The sequence below is a fragment of the Phytophthora parasitica genome (genome assembly GCF_000247585.1).
Source record: "Phytophthora parasitica INRA-310 unplaced genomic scaffold supercont2.34, whole genome shotgun sequence".
In the NCBI taxonomy this organism is placed as follows: domain Eukaryota; phylum Oomycota; class Peronosporomycetes; order Peronosporales; family Peronosporaceae; genus Phytophthora; species Phytophthora nicotianae.
Window position 1 is genome coordinate 513,043 of NW_008649020.1, and position 19,828 is coordinate 532,870.

General features: G+C 51.2%; 10 protein-coding genes across 12 annotated transcripts; 4 read left to right on the forward strand and 6 right to left on the reverse strand.

Moving 5' to 3' along the window:
- Positions 1-384: 384 nt before the first annotated feature.
- On the forward strand, positions 385-671 carry PPTG_23289 (hypothetical protein; the record flags this gene model as incomplete). The annotated part of the gene is made up of 2 exons (XM_008909661.1): positions 385-486; positions 543-671. 2 exons carry the CDS (start codon positions 385-387, stop codon positions 669-671), a joined length of 231 nt encoding a protein of 76 aa, XP_008907909.1.
- A 242-nt stretch (positions 672-913) lies between these two features.
- PPTG_12919 (hypothetical protein) lies at positions 914-2,670 on the reverse strand. The gene is made up of 4 exons (XM_008909662.1): positions 2,430-2,670; positions 2,183-2,359; positions 1,711-2,121; positions 914-1,645 (listed from the first exon to the last, which is right to left on the reverse strand). Exons 1-4 carry the CDS (start codon positions 2,580-2,582, stop codon positions 1,346-1,348), a joined length of 1,041 nt encoding a protein of 346 aa, XP_008907910.1. The 5' UTR covers positions 2,583-2,670; the 3' UTR covers positions 914-1,345.
- A 1,575-nt stretch (positions 2,671-4,245) lies between these two features.
- Positions 4,246-5,555, reverse strand: PPTG_12920 (hypothetical protein; the record flags this gene model as incomplete). Its single annotated transcript, XM_008909663.1, has 6 exons — positions 4,246-4,380; positions 4,445-4,551; positions 4,610-4,748; positions 4,804-5,094; positions 5,153-5,341; positions 5,403-5,555. 6 exons carry the CDS (start codon positions 5,553-5,555, stop codon positions 4,246-4,248), a joined length of 1,014 nt encoding a protein of 337 aa, XP_008907911.1.
- Positions 5,556-5,663: 108 nt separating this feature from the next.
- PPTG_12921 (hypothetical protein) lies at positions 5,664-7,487 on the reverse strand (the record flags this gene model as incomplete). The annotated part of the gene is made up of 1 exon (XM_008909664.1): positions 5,664-7,487. One exon carries the CDS (start codon positions 7,485-7,487, stop codon positions 5,664-5,666), a length of 1,824 nt encoding a protein of 607 aa, XP_008907912.1.
- A 116-nt stretch (positions 7,488-7,603) lies between these two features.
- PPTG_12922 (hypothetical protein) lies at positions 7,604-8,890 on the forward strand. The gene is made up of 4 exons (XM_008909665.1): positions 7,604-7,734; positions 7,803-7,852; positions 7,924-8,014; positions 8,131-8,890. Exons 1-4 carry the CDS (start codon positions 7,645-7,647, stop codon positions 8,296-8,298), a joined length of 399 nt encoding a protein of 132 aa, XP_008907913.1. The 5' UTR covers positions 7,604-7,644; the 3' UTR covers positions 8,299-8,890.
- PPTG_12923 lies at positions 8,295-9,966 on the reverse strand. Of its 2 annotated transcripts, XM_008909666.1 has the most exons (3): positions 8,945-9,966; positions 8,797-8,885; positions 8,295-8,726 (listed from the first exon to the last, which is right to left on the reverse strand). In XM_008909666.1, the coding sequence occupies exons 1-3, from the start codon at positions 9,783-9,785 to the stop codon at positions 8,400-8,402; spliced, it is 1,257 nt and encodes a 418-aa protein (XP_008907914.1). In that variant the 5' UTR covers positions 9,786-9,966; the 3' UTR covers positions 8,295-8,399. The 2 variants fall into 2 exon arrangements, with proteins under 2 accessions (XP_008907914.1, XP_008907915.1); XM_008909667.1 differs by having other exon boundaries at positions 8,797-9,966.
- A 64-nt stretch (positions 9,967-10,030) lies between these two features.
- Positions 10,031-14,208, forward strand: PPTG_12924 (hypothetical protein). Its single transcript, XM_008909668.1, has 2 exons — positions 10,031-10,653; positions 10,743-14,208. Exons 1-2 carry the CDS (start codon positions 10,065-10,067, stop codon positions 14,114-14,116), a joined length of 3,963 nt encoding a protein of 1,320 aa, XP_008907916.1. The 5' UTR covers positions 10,031-10,064; the 3' UTR covers positions 14,117-14,208.
- A 40-nt stretch (positions 14,209-14,248) lies between these two features.
- On the forward strand, positions 14,249-17,727 carry PPTG_12925. 2 transcript variants are annotated; one of them, XM_008909669.1, is made up of 10 exons: positions 14,249-14,454; positions 14,546-15,610; positions 15,670-15,748; positions 15,826-16,124; positions 16,198-16,365; positions 16,426-16,551; positions 16,627-16,783; positions 16,845-17,012; positions 17,077-17,489; positions 17,559-17,727. In XM_008909669.1, the coding sequence occupies exons 1-10, from the start codon at positions 14,287-14,289 to the stop codon at positions 17,688-17,690; spliced, it is 2,775 nt and encodes a 924-aa protein (XP_008907917.1). In that variant the 5' UTR covers positions 14,249-14,286; the 3' UTR covers positions 17,691-17,727. The 2 variants fall into 2 exon arrangements, with proteins under 2 accessions (XP_008907917.1, XP_008907918.1); XM_008909670.1 differs by having other exon boundaries at positions 14,249-15,610.
- Positions 16,755-18,948, reverse strand: PPTG_12926 (hypothetical protein). The gene has a single exon (XM_008909671.1). The coding sequence runs from the start codon at positions 18,681-18,683 to the stop codon at positions 17,718-17,720; it is 966 nt and encodes a 321-aa protein (XP_008907919.1). The 5' UTR covers positions 18,684-18,948; the 3' UTR covers positions 16,755-17,717.
- Positions 18,875-19,777, reverse strand: PPTG_12927 (hypothetical protein). The gene is made up of 3 exons (XM_008909672.1): positions 19,635-19,777; positions 19,267-19,535; positions 18,875-19,192 (listed from the first exon to the last, which is right to left on the reverse strand). Exons 1-3 carry the CDS (start codon positions 19,635-19,637, stop codon positions 19,033-19,035), a joined length of 432 nt encoding a protein of 143 aa, XP_008907920.1. The 5' UTR covers positions 19,638-19,777; the 3' UTR covers positions 18,875-19,032.
- Positions 19,778-19,828: the final 51 nt, after the last annotated feature.

The window sequence follows — 19,828 nt, forward strand, 5'->3', positions numbered from 1 at the left end:
CTGCAATCTTTCCTGGCTCAACAGATCGTCACCGTCGAAAACAGCACCGCTCCAGTCGAGTCGAGGGCTCTACACAATGTGACCATTGAAGCACGAAAAGTGGTAAAGCCACGAGACAAACTACAGCTAGGTTTTGCTGCAAAAAGTGTTGCAAGGCATTGCCGGTTCCTGCAGCACGCCACCTGCCCCGACGGCTTTTGTGAGTGTCTGTCTGATGCCTCATTGAAGAGCTGTCGTGTTCACCGTGAACTAGGGACCTACCCGTGGCATTGAGCGAACCAAGAAAATGATGCTAGCCTTTATCGCGACGAGAAGGAAGGTCACTCGAGTCGAGATATTTTTTAGATTTCGCTGCGATTCGAGGGGGTAAGCGCAGGCAGCGCAATGTTTGGCAAAGACACTGCGAGAGTGGCCCTGGCGCGTGCACCGCGATTCAGCCATCCAAGCAACCGCGTCAAGCAAGCACAGCCAGTCGAGGATGCGCCGGTCCGCCGCCACCCGCGCGGTCGATGCTGATGTAGCTTTGGTTTGCGCATGTGTAGTTTGCCCAGCCCATTTCATCCACCACAGCGAAGGCCAGCGGTCAAGGCAAAGAGGTGTCAAGTCGTACAGTATGGCGGGGATACCTAGCGATTAATGCAAACGTGGGGTCCAAAACAAGCGGTTTTTAACGGCCTGATCTCTCGATATCATCTCTACCAAAAGCCTTCTAGCTCTGGTAGAAGGACGATGAAATGGAGAGTCCGGCGTGGGCACTTGTTGTGCCTCCGCGAAGCACGGTGGTGACGCTGGCGAATTGCCAAAGGGGATTGAAAGCCTTTGCAGAGCCCGACGTGTAACGGCGTTTCGTGGACGCTTGAAGGCGATTGCCATTTCCAGCGGTACATGATCATAGTCGAGAACTGATCTTTCGTGACGGAACTGTACTAAGTGTAGCAAATGTATCGAGCCTTCGATGTGGTTGACGGGCGAGGGAGTCCAGCGAAAAGATGAAGGTGGCGACGAATAAGTTGAGATGCATGGAACTGTGCCTCCACTTTCGTGCTGGCAGCAAATTAATCGCTGGTGACTCAGGAAGATGGCACCAACTAGGTTGGGGAGACTGCATAGTGCGCAGTAGAGCTGAAGCACTGGTCGGAAAGCTTTTGAACAGGAGCAGAAGGACAATATGGAGGTCATCATACCCTGCCACAAGAGAACGCAGGGCTGAATCTGGTTACTGCAACACGCTGGAAAACACCCACCCGACGCTCCGGGACCATTAACCGAGGAAGATCATCTCGTTCCATATCGACGACTTTCATGTTTTGTTCGCGGTGTTAACTGTCTTCTAGTGTGGGTTTCTCTAATCGAAGAAGTAGTTAAGCGCAACGAAGATACCAACACCCCACACCCATCGAGGAATACCGAGGCCATTGCCACCCTTTTGCACTTCTGGCTCCGGCGTTGCGACCTTGCGCAGTTCTTCAGCAGCAGCCTTGTCGTCCGTCACAGAGTCAGCAGTCTGCGGAACTGCAGAGTGTTTCTCCATTTTCAAGCGCTTCCTGGCGGCAGCGGGGATCGTGTCACTCTTCACGACCTCCGGACGGCGACGGGAGGACGACGCCACCTCGCCTTGCAGTTGACGCATGTTCAGAAGAATCGCCTGCATCAATTCAACGAAATGATTAGACACTTAATTATCAAGCGAACGTAGTGAAATTTACGCACCTGGTTGCTCTTCAACAACTCAACGCTCAGTGCAAAATTCTCGCGGGCCAAATCGTGGTGGAAGTATTCGCCAATGGCACGACATCCGTTCAGGAACGGCGGGAACGCCGAGTGCATGATCGCGATAAAGTCATGCACTGTCATCGTGGGGAAGAAATACGGAGGCAGACGTCCACCGCCGTAGATAAAGTTGAGCTCTAATACGAAGCACAACACACCAGCAGCTAACGACCACGCTCGCGCTTCCCGAGCCTGCTCGCTCAGCGTCAAAATGAACGTGAGTACGGCCCAGATCGCGTAGAATGTCAGCGATCCCACGAGAGTCTCGATCTGTAAAGACCAAAGGTCCTTATCCACGGCGCTTTCGCCGAACAGATCGTATAATGGACGCTTGTTGGCGTCTCCAAGAACCTGCAGCAGACCACTGACGTCAGTACCATCAACCAGCTACAAAACTACACTAAAAACTTACGTCAAAGGCCAATCGAAGACGGTTAAACTCCTCCGAGGCTGTTGGTGACGGATTCTTGTCCGGGTGGAGCTCTACAGAGCGCTGGCGGAAGGCGCGCTTGATGTCGGCATAGGAGGCATCACGGTCGACGTCCATGAGGTGGTAGAAGTTCTCCTCTTGTGCGTATAGATCCATGCCCTGCAAGAGCAATATTTGGCAGTTAAGTTAGATAATTATGCGCAATTACTTGGTACCTGGTAAGACGTACGATGGTGACAGCAGCGATGGCCACGAGGAAGGCGACAGCATAGATGAAACCACGGCGTTTGGAAAAGCGGCCAGGCTTGAGAATCCATGAAATGGCGGGTGAGATGATGAACATCTGCACCAGGATGCCCTGGGACGAGTCGGACTTGCCCATGGTTGACAAGGTGCTTTGGTGGCGGTCGAGGTGCCGCCTACGTGGACCTTGGTGAGTTGTTGACTTTGGACGTCGTCGGGCAGATGAGATAAACCTATGTGATGAGCAACCGCGTTTACATTATTGGTCAGAAAAAAAGTGTCTTTACATCGATGATTGGCTGATTTTACACCAACTGGGTTCCTTCTAAAATCCACATAAAAAGTCGCGCGTTAACAAAAATAAAACTATCTCGATGAACTGTTATGTAAGGCCATGTTTTGGTCTCATCAAACACTCTCCAATTTCCATACCCCACTATCAGAAAATATATGCCAGCGTAGCCAGATTTAGTTGTGATTTCACAGAATGTGTTTTGACAAGCGCCATATTGCAAGGCAATCAAGCAGCAGTACGCGTCAATGCTGTTTTTGGACGGGTAGTCTGAACTGGTAACGGTATTTATCATTCTTATTGGTTGAGAATTTTGGTATGCACGTTAATTTATCGTGAGAGCACCCCGAACAAGGACTAATGTTAACTAATGTCACTTGTCATTGCTGATTTCAAGAGTACTAGTTTTCCCTAAATATCAGTATTAGTTCTAAATTTCAAAAACAAACATGGTAGTATGAATGTTTACATGTTTAGTAATTATTAAAGAAACACTGATTTGACCTTAGTACTATTAATATGATACTGAAATCAACTGATTAGATAGGCCTTTCGCGTCAGAGATTGGTTTAAAAACACTTATCAGGAAAATAGTTCGAGGTATCATTCTATTCACGATGAAACGGGAAAACAATGCTTCCAGTCGCTAGATTACCGCTCGGCGTTGGTGCTTGTGCTGCATATAAAGAAAAATGTCGGACTGTCGGTCTTCAAGGAGTGTGGGTTATTGAAACCGTTTTCACTTTTTACTAGTTTTTGTTTCCTATAGCACCAGACCATGTTATTGTCCATTATTGGTAGTATCTTGGTGAAGCCTGCTGCATCAAGGGTTCAGTAGATTCAACTTCACATGTTACTGAATCTCTGGTATCTACTATTTCTGGTGCTTTGTTACGTGAAAAGAAGTGTATTTCCAGCTAAGTCGAAGACGATCTCGTGGTTAGCTCAAGAGAGGTCAACAATTCTTCGCTGTGCAATGGGTACCCCAGCGCAGGCCCACCTGGAAGTCGTCAAACTGCTAATGAAAACAAATTTCAATGGAGAGATACACATCCAGAGGACAGCACCAGTATACAGCCTTCAGACTTACTTGAAGCGGTTTAAGACCAACCCAGAAGTGTGCTACAACAGACGAACGGAGTCAAGTCGCGTCTTACTTCAGTTAATGTTTCTATAAGGAAAGCATAAAAATCAAATAGAAGGCCACTAAACTACTAAAAGTCGAGACGATCTAGTATTGTTTTTACCATGCACTGCTTGTTGCTCGGCCAGCTAGAAGAAAGCGATAGCACCTTGATTGCTACCATTCTGTGAGAGAATTCTTTCTTTTTTTTGTTGTGGAGTCCGCTCTAGAGATGCAACTTCTGAAATGAAACACGTGGCCCTTCTCGAAGCTTGTCAACACCCTGCAGATACTCGAGAAGATCCATGAAGTTGCAGCGTTGCACTCTCTCATAACATCAATTAAAGAAACTTCAGCATGGCCAATTGTATCGTGGAGACCTGTGATTTACGCCGGAATCCATGGTAGTTTCTCCAAGTCCACGTTACCACCGGAAAACACGACGCCGACGTTGGTGATCCCCGCCGGCAACTTGTGAGCGAGGACGGCAGCCGTCGCTACTGCTCCACTGGGCTCCACAACCTGCAGCGCACAAGTCGTCTTTTAATTGGGATCCCCAACTAAAGAGAGCAGTGACGATTCTTACCAGCTTCATGCGTTCCCAGATCAGCTTCATGGCTGACACGATCTCGTCGTCGGACACAAGTAAGATCTCGTCCACAAAGTCACGCACAACAGGCCAATTGTTGTTACCTAGTACCATTAAAACAACGTTAGTTGATGAAGAATTTGGCCACGTATAACATCTTACCCAGTGTCGTCCGAAGACCATCGGCCACGGTATTCACAGGACCGGTATGGCCCATCAGCTCACGCTTCTGGAAGGAATTGTAGGCATCGGCTGCACCCTTGGGCTCCACGGCAAAGACCTTGATACCCGGTTGAAGAGACTGTAATACAATTGTAAGATATTCATTCCAAGCTGCACAGCAAACACAAGCCTACCTTCGCAGCCATGGCAACACCCGAGCAGAGACCCGCGCCTCCAATTGGCACCAGGATAGCGTCCAGCTCCACGCCATATTCCTGTTTAGCCTGCTCCAGCAGCTCCAGGGCGACTGTACCCTGGCCGCTCATGACGTCCGGATCATTCGAAGGATGCACAAAGCGAGCACCGGTCGCCTCCACCACGTTGTTCGCAGCCTTCTCGCGGGCCTCATTGGTCGGTTCACACAGAATCACTTCAGCTTCGTAGCCACGAACGGCGTTCTGCTTGACACTCGGCGCGTTGTTGGGCTGCAATGTGTGAACAAGTTAGCAACCATTTACACGTACTCCATACATGCGCTCTCACCATAACAATCACCGCCTTACAGTTGGCATCCCTGGCCGCAAGACTCAAAGCTTGCGCGTGGTTACCACTCGAGTGCGTGACGAACGTCGTGTCTGTCTTGCCATTCTCTCCTTTCTCCTGCAGAAACTTCTTGACGGCGTTCAATGCACCGCGATACTTGAACGCCCCCACCTTTTGGAGGTTCTCACACTACGCACACAGTAAGGAGCTCAAAATTCGGCCTATCAGTCAACATATTGGATATATTTACCTTAAAAAACAAGCGCTTGGGAGCTCCGTTCTCTGACGCAATAGTCTCTAGCGCGTGACACGTGAGCACAGGCGTGCGGTGCGCAAAGCCATCGATCCGCTCCGCGGCGGCCTGCACACTGGCCAGCGAGATGGCGTAGTCAGTCGAGGACATGATGAAGGCACGGCTTTGTATGAAAAGCTAAAGTGTGTGGATAGACGAGCCTGGAGATGACAAGGAGGGTAGGAAGGCACGAGTTACTGTACTGTACTCACAGAGCTTTTACTGTAGCTCGTCTTCGAGGTAGCTGTACTCAAAGGTGAACTCCGTCTTGATCCGTTGGCACCAGCCGGTCTCGTAGTCGAAGTAGACGAAGGTGCCTTGCTCGTAGTCCTCCCCTGTGACCTGCGGCTCCTCGTGACGCTTGAACCACGTCTTGTACTTCTTGTGGTAGCCCCATGTCCGTCGCTTCAGCTCCCGTGCTGCCAGATACTGCTGGTAGGAGCCTTGCTGGTAGTAGAAGATGAAGAAGAGCGTGTCCACGTCCAGTTTCTCAAAGATCGGGGCGCTAGAGAACAGAGTGGACGGCGTGGCTGGGAACGACGCCGGCGTCGGGTACAGATTGCGAGGAACGTAGCGGTTGGCCTTCTCCGAGTCGCGGCTCTCGGGGATGAAGTGAAAGCTTTCGTCAATGAGCCGCAGCACCTGCTTCTGCTCTTCAGTGAGCTGTGGCGATTCCTCCAGAGGTCGAGGTTTCGATGCCGTTGCTGTGGGTGTAGGCGCTGCAGATCCTGAAGGTGCGGACGTAGATACAGGGGCAGGAGCTGAGGCACTTGCGGTGGGCGACGGAGCAGGCACTGGCGGTGGCAGTGACGCGTTAGATGGCACCGGTGACGGGACTGGAACCGGCGGTTTGGCTGCAGGCGACGTCGATGAAGACGACGAGCTGGTGCCTACGGGTTGTCCCTTACTGACACTAGGAGACGGCGTACGCTGCGGTGTAGGTGGCGACACCTTGCGGGCTGGTGTGCTGACTGCAGGAGAGGAAGGTACGGGGGTTGGAGTTTTGCTTGATCCCTTATCTGATGACGAAGACCCGCTCTTGGCACGCTGCGGAGTAGTGCGGCCTTTACCGATCTTGAGTTCGTCCGTCTTGGTGCCATTGGGTGGCGACGTATCGCTCTTGCTAGTGCTACTTGAACGACTAGGAGTCGACGTCTTGAGATCAATAGGCTTCACAGCACCAGCACGACCAATTCCAGTGATCACAGACGACGTGACGCTCTTCCGCGGCGTCTTGCCACGCCCAGAGGTGGTTGTAGCAGTAGACGTAACCGCAGTCGACGAAGTGGTATCGTCAATACCCACGTCCTGCTCTGTGGGTAACGCAACCTGTGCAGCAGCTCCAAGCGTGTCGAGATCCAGCAGCTCATAAATGTCGTCGTCTCCGTACGTCTCCATGAAGTCTGGCTCCTGATTGGCCTCGAGATAATACTCTACGTCCTCCTTGAGCTCGTCCACCTGTTCTGGCTCAAGTGCCGCATTGTCCAGTAGGCGGTTGATCTGCTCGAGCTTGAGAATGTGCCATTTGTGTCTAGACAGCAGCTTCTCCTTCTCCTCAATCTCGGCTTTGTTGCGATTTCGGCCTTTGGCCGAATGAAGACGCTCCACGTCGCTCTCGAGCGCCTCGATCTGCACGTTGAACTGGTTAAGGCAGTCCTGGATCCACGCGTGCGACTGCTGCCGTGCCTGCTGCTCTGGGTCCAAGCGTTCGACCTGTGCCAGGCCTTCCTTACTATAAGCCTTGGTTTTTGTCTCTTTCTCGCACACTTTGAACTCCTCCATCTTCTGCTCAATAAGTTTACGTGCATCCACTAACGGCCGCTTGTCCTTGATGTCCGAGTTGTTAATCCACGTCTTAATCTGGTCTCGGAAGCGCTGCAGCTTCTTGATCTCCTTCTTCAGGTCCGCCTCATGCTTCTCCTTCTGGTTCTGCGCAGTGGCAGCATACACCTTGTCCCAGATCTCGTTGAACACGTCCACGCCCTCGCTCACCTTCTTGAGCGTGCGGTCGATCTCACTCAGGAGCTTGCGTTGGCCGGCCATGGTCACGAACTAAGGTGCTGGTGCGTTACAGTCCGCCTATGCGCTTTGTAAAGGGGGCGACTATGGAGACTTGTTCTGATTGGATGAAAATGTTTGATGGTTTTACCCAATAATAACAAAATGTGGCCATCTCTCTATTCGAGCACAGGAAGCGACCATGGCGAACGTGATGCTAACGAGCGAGGCGGCGAAGGACCCAAACAAGCCCTTTGCACTGCGTGTGGAGGACGTGTGCGCCAAGTTTGATGTGCGTACTAGGTTATACAAGTTTGTGGGCAAGTTACGGTCGACTGACGGTGTTATGTGGCCTCAAAGGAGCTCGTGTCCGAGTGTCTGACGCTTGTGCAGTCAGAGGAACAATCCCCGTGCGTTGGCTTGGAGATGGCATTCAGTGGAGGTTAATTGGGTATGCTGACGGCTGTTGTTACTACTGCAGTGAAGGCGAGGACCAGACGAATGTTGAGGACCAAGTGGTCAAGAAGCTTGAGCAGTTCAACTCAGTCTGCGACGAGCTGTACAAGGAAATAGTATGACGCTTCTATATGTGTTTCTTTGGTGGAACCGCTGCTATACGTGTTTCTTTGGTGGAACTGAGACGTGCGAAGAGAAGACTAATGCGGTTTATTACTTCTTATGACTGCAGCTTCGACGAAAGGAAAAGCTTTTGTATCTCATGGAGAAGAGCCCCAAGAATGTGGATCTGCATCGCCAGATCCAGACAGCAGGCAATTTGGCCCAAGTGGTGGGCGACTTCCGCCACTTCCTGGAGACTGGCAAAGACCCGACGCAACAACAACAGCCCAAAGATTAATTTTACAAATGAAAAAGAGGCCGTCAAAGCGGGGGCCTCAATTGTATTTTCAAGCTAGCCGAGTAGTCGATCGGAAGCGAAAATGAGGCAGTACTTATCGCTCAGATGTCTCCGAATGGTAGTGAAGGTGTCGTTGTCTCGCTGGTTCGCGTGTCCGATGGAGTTGTAACTGTAGTCGAGGCCGGAGGGGGGATGAACGCTGGTGTGAGTTCTGCTTCCGAGCTATGGAACGACTCGTCCGCGACTTCAAAGTAGGGCATGACAGTGCTAGGGAGTATCTGCGGCTCGATCCCTGGCTTGGGCCATGGACCATCCTCGACAGTATTAGACCGAAGCAGCAATTCGAGTATCGAACTATCACTAGGTGGGCAGTGCATTATCGGAGGAGGAACAAGAGGCATGTGCTGCTGCTTGGCGAGAAGTTCATTCTGTAACAGACAAGACAACAGTTAATTCTTTACAACAAGAGGAAGTCCATACCAGTTTAGCCAAACCAACCTGCTTCTGCACGAGCTGGCTTAAGTGGTGAAGCTGGGTCGCGAGTCCATCAATCTTCCGGCTCAGTCTCACCTCTAGCATCGTCAAATCTGCAGCATGTCAAATTAGTCATGTTGATACATGACCGCAGTTTGATATGCAATAGTACCTCGTTTCAGCAACTTGGGAGGGGGCTCCTTCGCTCGCGTAGATGAGTCGGAGTTGTACGAACTCGGGTGTTTCCGCTTGGACAAAACGCAAATCGCATTCGTGAAGACTGGCGTGAGATCTGCAACGTTGGCGGTGCATTGCTCTTGGTCCACCTCGATGCGCAGCTTGAATCTTTGTCCGTCCTTTCGACGACTCACTTTCTCGAGACGGAACTGCACCGAAGCCTTGCGTGTTGCCTTTCGAATGACCACCGAGTCGTAGTCGTTGCCCACGAAGCGGAAGATTTCTTGATCTGTGTCATCTACGCGCCTTCCAGACTCGAAGAAGAGCAAGATGCGTAATGGTATGTCAGTGAAGTCATTGTCAGGGGTTCGAGCAGGCTCTCCTAGCTCGTTAAACTCCACCAGTGTCACTTCCACTTCAAGCGCATTAGCCTTGCCACCTTCGTCCTTGTAGAACTCCGATGCAGGCTGCTTGGTGATCACCAGTCGACGTGTCCAGTTGAGGCGCTTGGGCTGGAAGCCAGGTAGAGCTACCGCCTCTGGTGTTGACGTAACGCAGTTTACCACGGTTGCTGGTGAAGGACTTGATACTGTCGCTTGCGCAGACGACGTCGAGCCGAGAAGATTCGGAGGTGGGGCCAACGGCCAGCCGACGATCGTCGCTGCATCCGCTCCTGCGTGGTCGTTCAAAAGGTCCGGTAGGTGGAAGGTCGGCTCTGGTGATGGCTCGTGCTTGAGCATTGTGGTCCTCGGAGCGGCGGCAGTGATGTGCATCTCCACGCAGCGCAAGTTGCAAAGTGAAGTAAAGCAAGAAAGGCATCGGCTGCTTTTCCCCATCAAAAAGGTGTCGTCACTGGTTGGGACGAGCGGCGACGAGGCAACTGAGACCTCGCGGCCAGACGGGAAGCGACTGCCAACGCTCGCACGTCAAAAGCCCATCAAACCCCGTGACGATGGAGAACAAATGCGAGGAGCTTCAACTGGCAGGAGGTAGCAACAGTGAATGCATTGATGCACATCAAAAGTGTATCACAAGTGTAGCCATTTCTAAAGTTGAGGAAGATCCTTCGACAAGATTTTCAACCAATCGCATGCGTCGTTTGCCCGGCCAATGAAATGCACCTGCTTTTTTGTATGAGGGAAGACTCGATGGAGGTGCATGAGGCCGCGAGCCGCCTCCTGGCGTGTCCGCGCCTGAGCCGTGAGCGTGAAGCTGAACGCCAACGTGCCATCCAGCAGCCACTGGCCGTCAACTGGCGTGAGAAAATCGAGGCGAACGGACAGGTCTATATAAGCATCAGTAGCGACGACGAAGATGACGAAGAAGATGAACGAGAATTTGAGCAGATTCCGCCGGTTTCCGACGTGAAAACGGAGTTTGAGCCGGAAATTGTGACGATTGACAGCAGCAGCGAGGAGGAGGAGGAACCTGTGAGGGTTAAGAGGAAGGTGGACGAGCTGAGCGAGCTGGAAATAGACGACGAAGAGAAGGAAGAGGAGAAAGAAGAGGAACAGCCGGTGGTTATAGTTCCGCAAAAGAAGAAAAAGCATCAAAGACAGGTTGCTACCAAGAAGAACGTCTTCTGGGAGCAGCATCATGTGGCTGGAGTAAGAAAGCGCCGGTTAGGAGAAGAAGACGCAGCATTTTTGCTGTTTTACGGCGACCGAGAGTCTCCTAGTGCCAATATTTTGCGGCTAATCATCGGTACGTATAGTGTTGTACTTATAAGCACCAGTGTTTGATGATGACTGATAACTTATTGTATTATTGTGCCTTCTTGTGCCTGATTACAGAGTTGATTTCCACTGATATAGGCGAGTCGGACGAATTCTTGTCTCGGTATGTCAAATATTTGCTCTGGTGCAAGCTCAGCTCAGCTGTGGAGGCAGGACTGGCCAGTGAGCGTATCGTACAGTCCGAATGGACCAAGATCGTCTTCAGCTGTCCTGTGCCAGCGCATCGTCGTAGATCAGGCCCCATGCCTCGACCGGATCTGTTGCCGCGCCCCATCACGATTACAGTGCGGCCATTGCAGTTCGCCCGGAAACGGCCGCAACGTCGAAGTCTTTGCGTACTGGCCGGCAATAACGCTGAGGTTGCTACCAAACAGGAGCCAGTGTCCCCACGCGCGACGCCAGAAGAGAGAGCTGTGGCTCTAGCCAACAGATTAGCTGGTAAAGGAGCACAATCCAAGCCAAAGAGTCCAAAGAAGAGCACCAAGACGAATCAAACCAAGTCTCCTCGAGGAGAAGTACGCAAACGACCGCTTGCTGCAACACACAGTGACGCTATGCCGTCGAGCAATGGCTACGCTCAACTTGCAGGGTTTTCTCCACGGAAGCAACGACGACGCAACGGTGAAGTGGGCTTGCCAACTGTGACGCCGCGTCAGGTTGTACGTGCCAAGAGCTCTACCGGTCAGAGTATCAGTCAAAAACTTATGGAGCCTCTACCGTACGATTGCCGCACACTTGGAGACAATCGCAGTCTGCCGCTTGGATGGCACCCACCTGGCCAAGAACAGGGAAGACCGGCAGCTGTAGATCCCGTAGAAGTGAACCCGATGCTACAGATGACTGCGGATGAGATCGCACAGCACATCGCGTCAGTTCGTCGAGAAGGTCGCTTCACGAGCTTTGAGAAGGTGACGGATATTCTGTTGAAGCTCATGTCGGATCCAAGAAATCGTCACGGGGTATTCAACACGCCAGTGGACCCAGTGGCGCTGGAGCTGCCGACATACACAACGATCGTGCAGCACCCCATGGATCTTGGGACCATCAAGCGCAATCTGGCTGCGGGGGAGTATCTGGAACTGGAGGATTTCGTCGCTGACGTCCGATTGGTGTTTGAGAACGCGATGCTTTTCAACCCGGAGTCGCATTACATCCACGTTGATGCTGGGATCTTGCTGAATCGCTTCAACGAGTCGGTCAAAGCGGAGCAGAATCGACAGGCCAAGCGGCAACGCGTGCAACACGTGTGTCTTGTGTGTCGAGGCAACACGTGCATTGTGTGCAATCAGCAATGCCTGGATATTACTCCGCCTCACTTGCAATGCTCAGCTGGCTGCTCCTCTGAGATCCGCAAGGGTTCAATTTATTTTATAACGGAGGACGGCACTCGCGTTTGGTGTCAAAAGTGTAAAACTCGCTTGGCGAGGGACCGCAACTCCACAGACCGAGCGCCTGACGATGATACAGACGCGTTGCTGGACTCTCTCATTAAGAAGAAGTGCGAGGGTGGCGTGGAGCCTTGGGTCAAGTGTGGCGAATGCGATCGATGGCTTCACCAGGTCTGTGGACTCTACAATCCTGTAATTGGGACCTACGAGGCACAGAAAGTCCCGAACACGGGACCTGACGGCTTGTCCATTGAAACCAACCCATACGTGTGTCCCTTGTGTCGCTGTCGACGTAAGCGAGCGACGCCACCGCCCGAGTCGCCAATGCGTAAGATCCTGAACGCTGATCCTGATGAACACGTGCAGAACACTTCGTGTCTCAATATTCCGAGTTGTGAACTAAGCATATTTATCCAGAACTTTCTGCGTCGTGGACTAAACGATATTGGCGAGCACGAGGCAGCTCAGACGCTGTATGTACGGGCACTGTCCTTCCCAGGTGAACATTTGACTGTTCCTGAGGGCGTTGTGCGAGCATTTGATGAGAACGCGCAGCTTCTAGCGCAGATGCGGCCGGGCTTTGATACGAACTCACAGCGTATACCTGCTCGTATCAGTTATCTATCACGTGGTTTGTATCTGTTCCAGAAACACGAAGGGATGGAAGTTTGTCTCTTCACGATATATGCTCAAGAGTTTGGGGACGATTGCGAGTTGGAGGCCAATCGCCGAGCTGTGTACATCGCCTATCTGGACAGTGTTCGATATCTAAAGCCTACCAGCGCACGGACGGCAGCGTATCATCTGATTCTGCTGGCTTATTTTGACTACGTGCGACGCCATGGTTTCTCTCGCGTACATATTTGGTCTTGTCCGCCGCAAAAACGAATCAGTTATGTGTTTTGGTGTCGTCCGTCCTTCCAGAAGACCCCAAGTGCTGAGCATTTGCGTCGGTGGTATAATAATTTACTTACCAAAGCAAAGGAATATGGGATCGTCAAAGACTGGACTACACTCTACGATCGGTACTTCAGCGATAGCGTCTGTGGATCCACTGCTAATGTCGATGCAACACCATCATCCTCGTTCGTATCAGTAAAGGAGGAGAATGGCGTGGGGGTCTCAACACGCGGTACAACAGTGCTGTCTGTGAATCCTGATGAGCTCGTATGGCCAGCGCACCAACTCCCTCCTATCTTTGACGGCGACATTATCCCGTCTGAGCTAGAGAGAATTCTTGGGCGTATCATATCTAGGAACGAGAAGCAAAAGCGAGCCAGTGAGAACAAGAAACTCGCTACACGTGGCAAGAACAGCTCTGTTGCTCGAGCAGGCGGCAAGCTTTCTTTTGGTGGAGTTATTACGCGAATAAAGGAAGAAGTGACGACTAACTCTCCGCAACCAGCGCCGCCGTCGATGCAAGTGGACGTGAAAGTGCGCGAAGTGTTCTCCAAATGTCAGTTTGCGGTACAACGACTGAAGAACGACTTGTTAGTGGTGGATTTGGAGGTCGTGGACGACGAGAACAGCGAAGTCGAAGGCGCTGGATTCGCTGGAGAGAGACGAACAAAGGGCTGCCATCCTGAGACGCTAGTGCCGTCGTGGTACGAGCAGGTTCCTCGCTTCTTCAGCAGTCGATTCATGTTCCATCAACTGTGCTCTCTGGCCGGCTACCAGTTCGACTCGCTGCGTCGAGCCAAGCACTCAACTATGATGATGGTGCACCACTATTTCAACGAACAAGTGGCCCAGCTCAACGTTTTCTGTCGCGAGTGCAGCCTCCTCATCACTCGTGCAGACTTTTGGTCCTGTCGAACCTGTGTACGTTTCGCGTTGTGTGACACCTGCTATGGACGCCAAGGCAGCGAGCATCCGCATCTTCTCGTCTTTGGGCCCGCTCCATTGACGGTCCCGCCCCGAGTGCCGCAGATCTCGGAACGCCCAGCACCTCCACTACAGCAGACCGAGCAGCGTGTTGAGCCCCAAACAACGGAAACATCCATGCAACTGCCGCCAACCGTCAACGTTTGTGAACTGTATTGACCGTACTTCTTGAATGTAAGCACCGATAATAAAGATATTGCACTGTCAACTAGTACCTTCAACTAATAAAAACAACTTCAACTATCGTCAACTTTAACTTTGAGTATGATAGTACTTTCATTGTCCATTAATTGTCGTAGGTCAAGTACTACTGTAATCGTAGATTTGACATGGATCTGACGCTCGACGCCGTGGCTAAGGACGCCTTCCGCCGCGATTTCTTCCTGCGATGCTTTACGGAGCGAGAGGCGCAGGCGCTGGAGCTGCGCTTCGCCTTCCTGCACCGCGTCCGCCAGTACAAGCGGCTCGTGGGGCGGCGCGATCTTCTCCCTCGTGCCGTAAGTAGCCAAATAGCACTTTATGAATACTATACTACTCGAAAAGTTTAATACTTCAGGTGTTCCCCTGTATTACTTCTAAACGTACCAGGCCAAGGAAATCGTGGCCTCATACTTGCAGCAAGTGGAGTCAACCAACCAATTGCTGCTTCCTCCGTCGGCTGAACCTCTTCGAAGTCGTGTACTCAATGCAGTGGCTGCAGGTTACTGTCCATTAGATCTTTTCAACGGGTTGGAGACGCTCGTGCGGGACCACATGACTCGTGACGCTTTTCCACAGTTCCTTCGCAGCAGGGAGTACACAGAACTGTGTGACGAGCTGAGATCGAGACGAGAACTTCCACTTGCTGAGGTGCTGGTGGACTCAAGACGCACTCAATTCCTTATGAAATTCTTAACCAAGAATTTCCCGGGAGACGAAGGAAACATATACTTCTGGGTGCACGTACAGACGAGATTTCTACCGTTGATCCAGACGACACTATTTTCTGTAGCTCTCTTTGAAGAAGTGCAGCGTCACGTGCGTCATGTATTCAACCGGTACTTAGTAGGGGAGACGGATACAGGAGAAGGGGCTGGAAGTGCAGCCACTAGAGTCCCAGAAACTGTACGACGAGCCACGCTGCAACAGATCATGAAGCTGCAAAGTGAGCCATTTTCTCCACCTCGTTATGCGAATTTATTTCGTACTGCACAGGACTGTGTCTGGGAATGGCTACAGACTGAGGTTTACCCGAAGTTCCGAGCCTCTAGTTTGTATGTGATGCTGGTTGTGGAAACGGAGGATCTGGAGACTGATCAACAGCTACGGCGGCTTAGTGAACATGTGCAAGCGACTGCGAAGAAAAGTGCTACAGTACGACAAGAAAGACAGAGTGAAACGATACTCAGGGTATCGTCGAGGAAGAGTGAGGTGCAACTCAAAGCCAACGCCGTGCTCGTTCCTATCAAGCAGCCATCGACGCAGAATCTGTGGGGACAGGGAGCAGAAAGTAATCGTCACAGTTTCGACCGTGTGCTGACGGTACCACAGCTAGCACAAAACGGAATCCATAGTGTTTCTGTTGTCTCGATGGGGTCCAGTGAAATTGTTTTCGAGCTGTTTTGTACCGGGGATCAGTATGAAGCAGCTGCAGAGACACATCCGACGCACCTGGTAATGAGTGTGTAGTTGGTAAAATATGAGGGATTGCTCATGTTTGCTATGTTCGACAGCATTTCTGGCGGAAGAATACCGTGATAACACCAAATGGGAATGCTCTGTCTCCGTCTGGGCGTCCTCTTTCGCCAACTGGTACGCAAGTTTGTCGTGTTTGTTTGCTATCGATGGTTCATGCTTACCTTTTCCCCTCTTATACATATTTGTCAAAGTCCCGAAGCCTTCATTCCATTTCTTTGTTCTGCCGAAGGATGATATTCGTGATTGCAGCGAAGTGGTCACTACTCGGTATTTGTTCGGAGTCTGTCTTACGTTGTGGAGACAGAAGTCAGTACCTGAGAAGCCACACACTTCAACTGTTGATGATGGCACCACCAGTCCGACAAATGCCATCTCAAAAGGGCCTTGTACCGCTGCTCAATCTTACCCGCAATTCTTTACTGTTTTGACTACTGAGCCAATGCAGAAGAGCAGTCGCAGACTGCTATTCCAGTTAGCATCGATTGGCCTGGTACGATTCAAATTGCCAGTACGTGTGGAAAACTTATCGTTCTGACAAGGCTGTTTTTCTCCAACTACTATAGAAAGACTTAACAGTTGATACCGTGTCCCGGGTAGTGACTTCAAGTTTTGAGTCATCAAGCAACACTCCGCAACTTTTGAGTGCAAGATTCGGTGGTTTTAGCTTGCAGTCAAATCTACGCCAGGTCGACATACCCTTGAGTTCTGTCTTCAAGGAAATCTCTTCGCAGGTACATTCATCTTTTGAAAGGCTGATTCAAATGGCGTTGTTAACGTGTAGTTTTGGTTAGACTTTTATCAGTATTCTAGCTTCTATTCTTGTTGGCAAATCCATTATTCTTGTGTCAGAACGCTCTACAGCTCTCGTATCGGTCGCAGAAGCTGCTAGAGAACTACTCAAACCATTTGAATGGACGGTAAGCATTGAAAAAATGTTGTGGAATATGCTGGCTCATATCTCTAAGTGGATCTGGATATTTGTGCACATGTAGCATTTCTACTTACCATTTTGTCCGGTAGCAACATCCTCCGAGTTGCGTGACAATGGTCTTTTCTCCGAAGTCAACACGTCTCCATTTTTTCTTGGATGTGAAGGCGTGCTCTCTTACCAGAAGAAGGATTCTGCCACGGATCAGCGGTTCCGGATCCGTAAGTAAAATGCTGTTACAACTTGAAAACGATTTCGCTGTTAATTGTTTTTATTATACAGGGAACAGCTTGTATACCACCCACAAGGTCTCTCTCCATCTCCAAGCTCCATCTACTGCAGAACCAAATGAATATCCGCCAGAGCTTCTGCAGACAGCAGCAATCGTCATTGACATCGACTCGGATGATATTTACGTTCCCGAAAAAGTGGAAATTCCTGAACTCCCACGTAAGTTTTGCCTTGCTGTAAATCATGACGTGTTTTGCTAATATTTCGTGGTGTATGTGAACAGAATCGATTCTTCGATCGCTAGAAAACATGCTAAGCACAGCGCTTCACAGCTTTCGAATCACTCACGCAGATTCGCATCTCTTCGGCTCAAGTAAAACTCCCAGCTTTATTGAAGAAATGCTTGATCAGTCCAAGAAGTCCAGTCAGTCTGACGACCCAAGTGCACCAACCCAATTCGAATCGATCGAACTCTCTCTGGACGATAGAGCGCGACTCGCGCTGTTGTGGTTCCTAGAGGCTCTATTCGGCGACGTCGTGTACTACTTCTGCTCGCTCCACCAGAATTTCACAGTGGAAACTCAATCACCTTCAGCCGATATCGATGAATTCCTCCTGTTTGAAGTTGATTCATTTCTGGACGCCCACATCGAGCTCGGATGCCGCGATTTCTTCCGCCAGTGCTTCCACACCGAGGTAACTCTGCCCTTTCATGTACTATTATTTACTATTCCTAATATTTCGTATGCTTGCTGTTCCATGCAGCTCTTCCGGAACTTCATACTTGCCCAACACATGCAATTTGCGTTTACAAATGCCGGTGTAGCTCTTGAATCGAGCGAATCGTCGCTGGAACACGAAACACTGCGAGAGGCTTTGCCGGACGCGTTTATCTAAGCCGACCGTAATATACAGCGTCGTATGCTACTGTGGTTTGATATCGTCACTTGTTTCTGGGTTAGGTTTGTTGTACGCCACCAGCTCATCGAGACTCACGAACGTGAACTTGCGTGTGAGTACGGGCAATGCTGTCTTCAAGACACCGATCGTCCACGAGCGGTCGTGCACAATAATGACGGATCCACAGCTTGTGCGTGCGCGCAAGTACATTGAGTTCATCATCTCGGATCGGATCTGCGCGTCGTGTGGGTATACACTGCCCAGACAGATGCGGTAACCATGACGTGCTGTGATCTCTCTCATGGGCGTCGTGTACCAGCCTGACGCTGGGCGCATCCATTTGCCTCTAGGTCCACTAGTTTCCACTTTAACTGGTTCATTCACGCTCATAGCTGGAGGAATAGTATCGTCCTCCTTCTCCTCGAGTAGAAGCTGTTGCGTCTCAAGCGGCTCCGCCGGTGGCTCCTCAGTCGTCGGCGGTTGGTACTCGCTGATGGCGCGGTCACACTCCTGCAGCTTCTGCTCAAACACGTGCAGCTCGTCTAAGATGCTGGCACGGTCCTCTGTGAGATGGTTGGCCAATGTGTGGCCCTCGCGTACGATACGGCGAAGTACTTCCTCGTTGCCCGGAATGTGGCCCGAGATGATGAAGAACGTTGCCTTGACGCCGTGTTCGCGCAGGATATCGAGGATCGCGGGCGTGGAGGGCGATGGCGCGTCGTCTATCGTGAGTGAGCACACACGCAACGACGTGCGTACGCTCCAGAGTACGGAAGGGTGTGAGTTCCACTCAACAAGGCGCAGCAACCAGCGTGGTAAGAAATAAACGGACGCGAGCAACACGCTGGCGGTCATGAAGAGACACACGCCCGCTATCTGTAAGGCGGGTGAGACGGACGCTGTCTCGTACGAGTCCATTGTCGCAGCGACGGCGAACGAAGGCAGCGCCGCAGCCAAGTGGAGTGTAGATGATCCAAGGCCTAACACCATTTTTAGTGCTGGTTGAAGCTGAATGTGTCGGTTTTGTGTTTGCTTTGTGTGAATCGTATGTACGATTTGAGTGGTGGACGCAAAGCCACGCGGTACACCATGTTGTAGCGATAGTCTCAGCTACCGATACAATCTGCCAGCTGTGTGCATCGTTGTACCATTGTGAGGGGGAGCTCGGAGCTGTGTATCTTGGCTGCAATGGCTACGTGTTGTCTGCTGTGGCAATGCAGATGAAGACGGATGAAAGTTAGAAATGCAAATGCTGGGATTACTTGATCATCACTTCGCGCGACGGGGCGCAGGGCGAATTCAATCTACCAAAACGCATCCGAACTGACTGGCTCCAACTCTACAGGAACTTGGCCACGCCGTCCTCAATGGACTCGAGCGACAGCTCCGAAGCATCAGTGGCCGTGAGGTGGATGCCCACACCCATGAGGACGCGCTTGATGGCTTCCTTGGACGACGCGTACAGCATTTTCGACTTGATGCGAGCCGTGTCGGGAGACCTAAGCAGCAATAACAGCAATAAAATTAGACTAAAAAGCGTAAAATAACAGGTACACAAATCTGTCGTCCGTACCAGGACAGGAAGACAATCTTGCTGGTAGGGCGGCCATCCTTCGTGGTCAGGTCCAGGTCCACAAGAGCGTATCGGCAGTCGTTCGTGATCTGCGCGAGCTTGTCGGCCATGTCCTGGTACGACTCAGAGCTGGGGCCCGTGGACTCGATCACGATCTGCGAGTCATCCTCAATCTTGTAGATGAAGTAACGGAAGTCGTGCGGGGCGCGCTTAAGCTTGAAGTCGTTGAACTGCGTAATGACTTCGTCATCGACACCGACACCGGACGACTGCAATAGCCAGCGGAAAAGGGAGGAAGAGGAAGCAGAGGGGGCAAGTCAGCGCCTGCAACTATCTTATACACGGGGCTAATACAGGCACCAACGCACCATGATAGACTAATGGACTGGAGGAACTGAAGCTGGGAGGTGCTGAGCCTTGAGCTGAGTTTTGGTGAGTGGAAAGAGGCGGGAGAAAATCGATCCCCCCTCTGCGACGCAGTATAAGCTATTTTCACTGGATTAAAATAAGCAGATCAAGATGTCAACCGTTACTTTGGTAGGTCATCCCTCATTTATTGTGT

Excerpts from the sequence above, each read along its gene's own strand:
- PPTG_12919 (XM_008909662.1), bottom strand. The coding sequence starts at position 2,582 with ATGGGCAAGTCCGACTCGTCCCAGGGCATCCTGGTGCAGATGTTCATC. Across the intron at positions 2,360-2,429 it reads CCATCGCTGCTGTCACCATC|GGCATGGATCTATACGCACA; the intron begins GTACGTCTTACC and ends TTGCTCTTGCAG. Across the intron at positions 1,646-1,710 it reads AGTTGTTGAAGAGCAACCAG|GCGATTCTTCTGAACATGCG; the intron begins GTGCGTAAATTT and ends GAATTGATGCAG.
- PPTG_12922 (XM_008909665.1), top strand. The coding sequence starts at position 7,645 with ATGGCGAACGTGATGCTAACGAGCGAGGCGGCGAAGGACCCAAACAAG. Across the intron at positions 7,735-7,802 it reads ACGTGTGCGCCAAGTTTGAT|GAGCTCGTGTCCGAGTGTCT; the intron begins GTGCGTACTAGG and ends GTGGCCTCAAAG. Across the intron at positions 8,015-8,130 it reads ACGAGCTGTACAAGGAAATA|CTTCGACGAAAGGAAAAGCT; the intron begins GTATGACGCTTC and ends TTATGACTGCAG.
- PPTG_12923 (XM_008909666.1), bottom strand. The coding sequence starts at position 9,785 with ATGGGGAAAAGCAGCCGATGCCTTTCTTGCTTTACTTCACTTTGCAAC. Across the intron at positions 8,886-8,944 it reads TCCCAAGTTGCTGAAACGAG|ATTTGACGATGCTAGAGGTG; the intron begins GTACTATTGCAT and ends GACATGCTGCAG. Across the intron at positions 8,727-8,796 it reads GCCAGCTCGTGCAGAAGCAG|AATGAACTTCTCGCCAAGCA; the intron begins GTTGGTTTGGCT and ends TGTCTGTTACAG.
- PPTG_12924 (XM_008909668.1), top strand. The coding sequence starts at position 10,065 with ATGCACCTGCTTTTTTGTATGAGGGAAGACTCGATGGAGGTGCATGAG. Across the intron at positions 10,654-10,742 it reads TATTTTGCGGCTAATCATCG|AGTTGATTTCCACTGATATA; the intron begins GTACGTATAGTG and ends GCCTGATTACAG.
- PPTG_12925 (XM_008909669.1), top strand. The coding sequence starts at position 14,287 with ATGGATCTGACGCTCGACGCCGTGGCTAAGGACGCCTTCCGCCGCGAT. Across the intron at positions 14,455-14,545 it reads GCGATCTTCTCCCTCGTGCC|GCCAAGGAAATCGTGGCCTC; the intron begins GTAAGTAGCCAA and ends TAAACGTACCAG. Across the intron at positions 15,749-15,825 it reads GCGTCCTCTTTCGCCAACTG|TCCCGAAGCCTTCATTCCAT; the intron begins GTACGCAAGTTT and ends TATTTGTCAAAG.
- PPTG_12926 (XM_008909671.1), bottom strand. The coding sequence starts at position 18,683 with ATGGTGTTAGGCCTTGGATCATCTACACTCCACTTGGCTGCGGCGCTG.
- PPTG_12927 (XM_008909672.1), bottom strand. Across the intron at positions 19,193-19,266 it reads AAGATTGTCTTCCTGTCCTG|GTCTCCCGACACGGCTCGCA; the intron begins GTACGGACGACA and ends ATTGCTGCTTAG.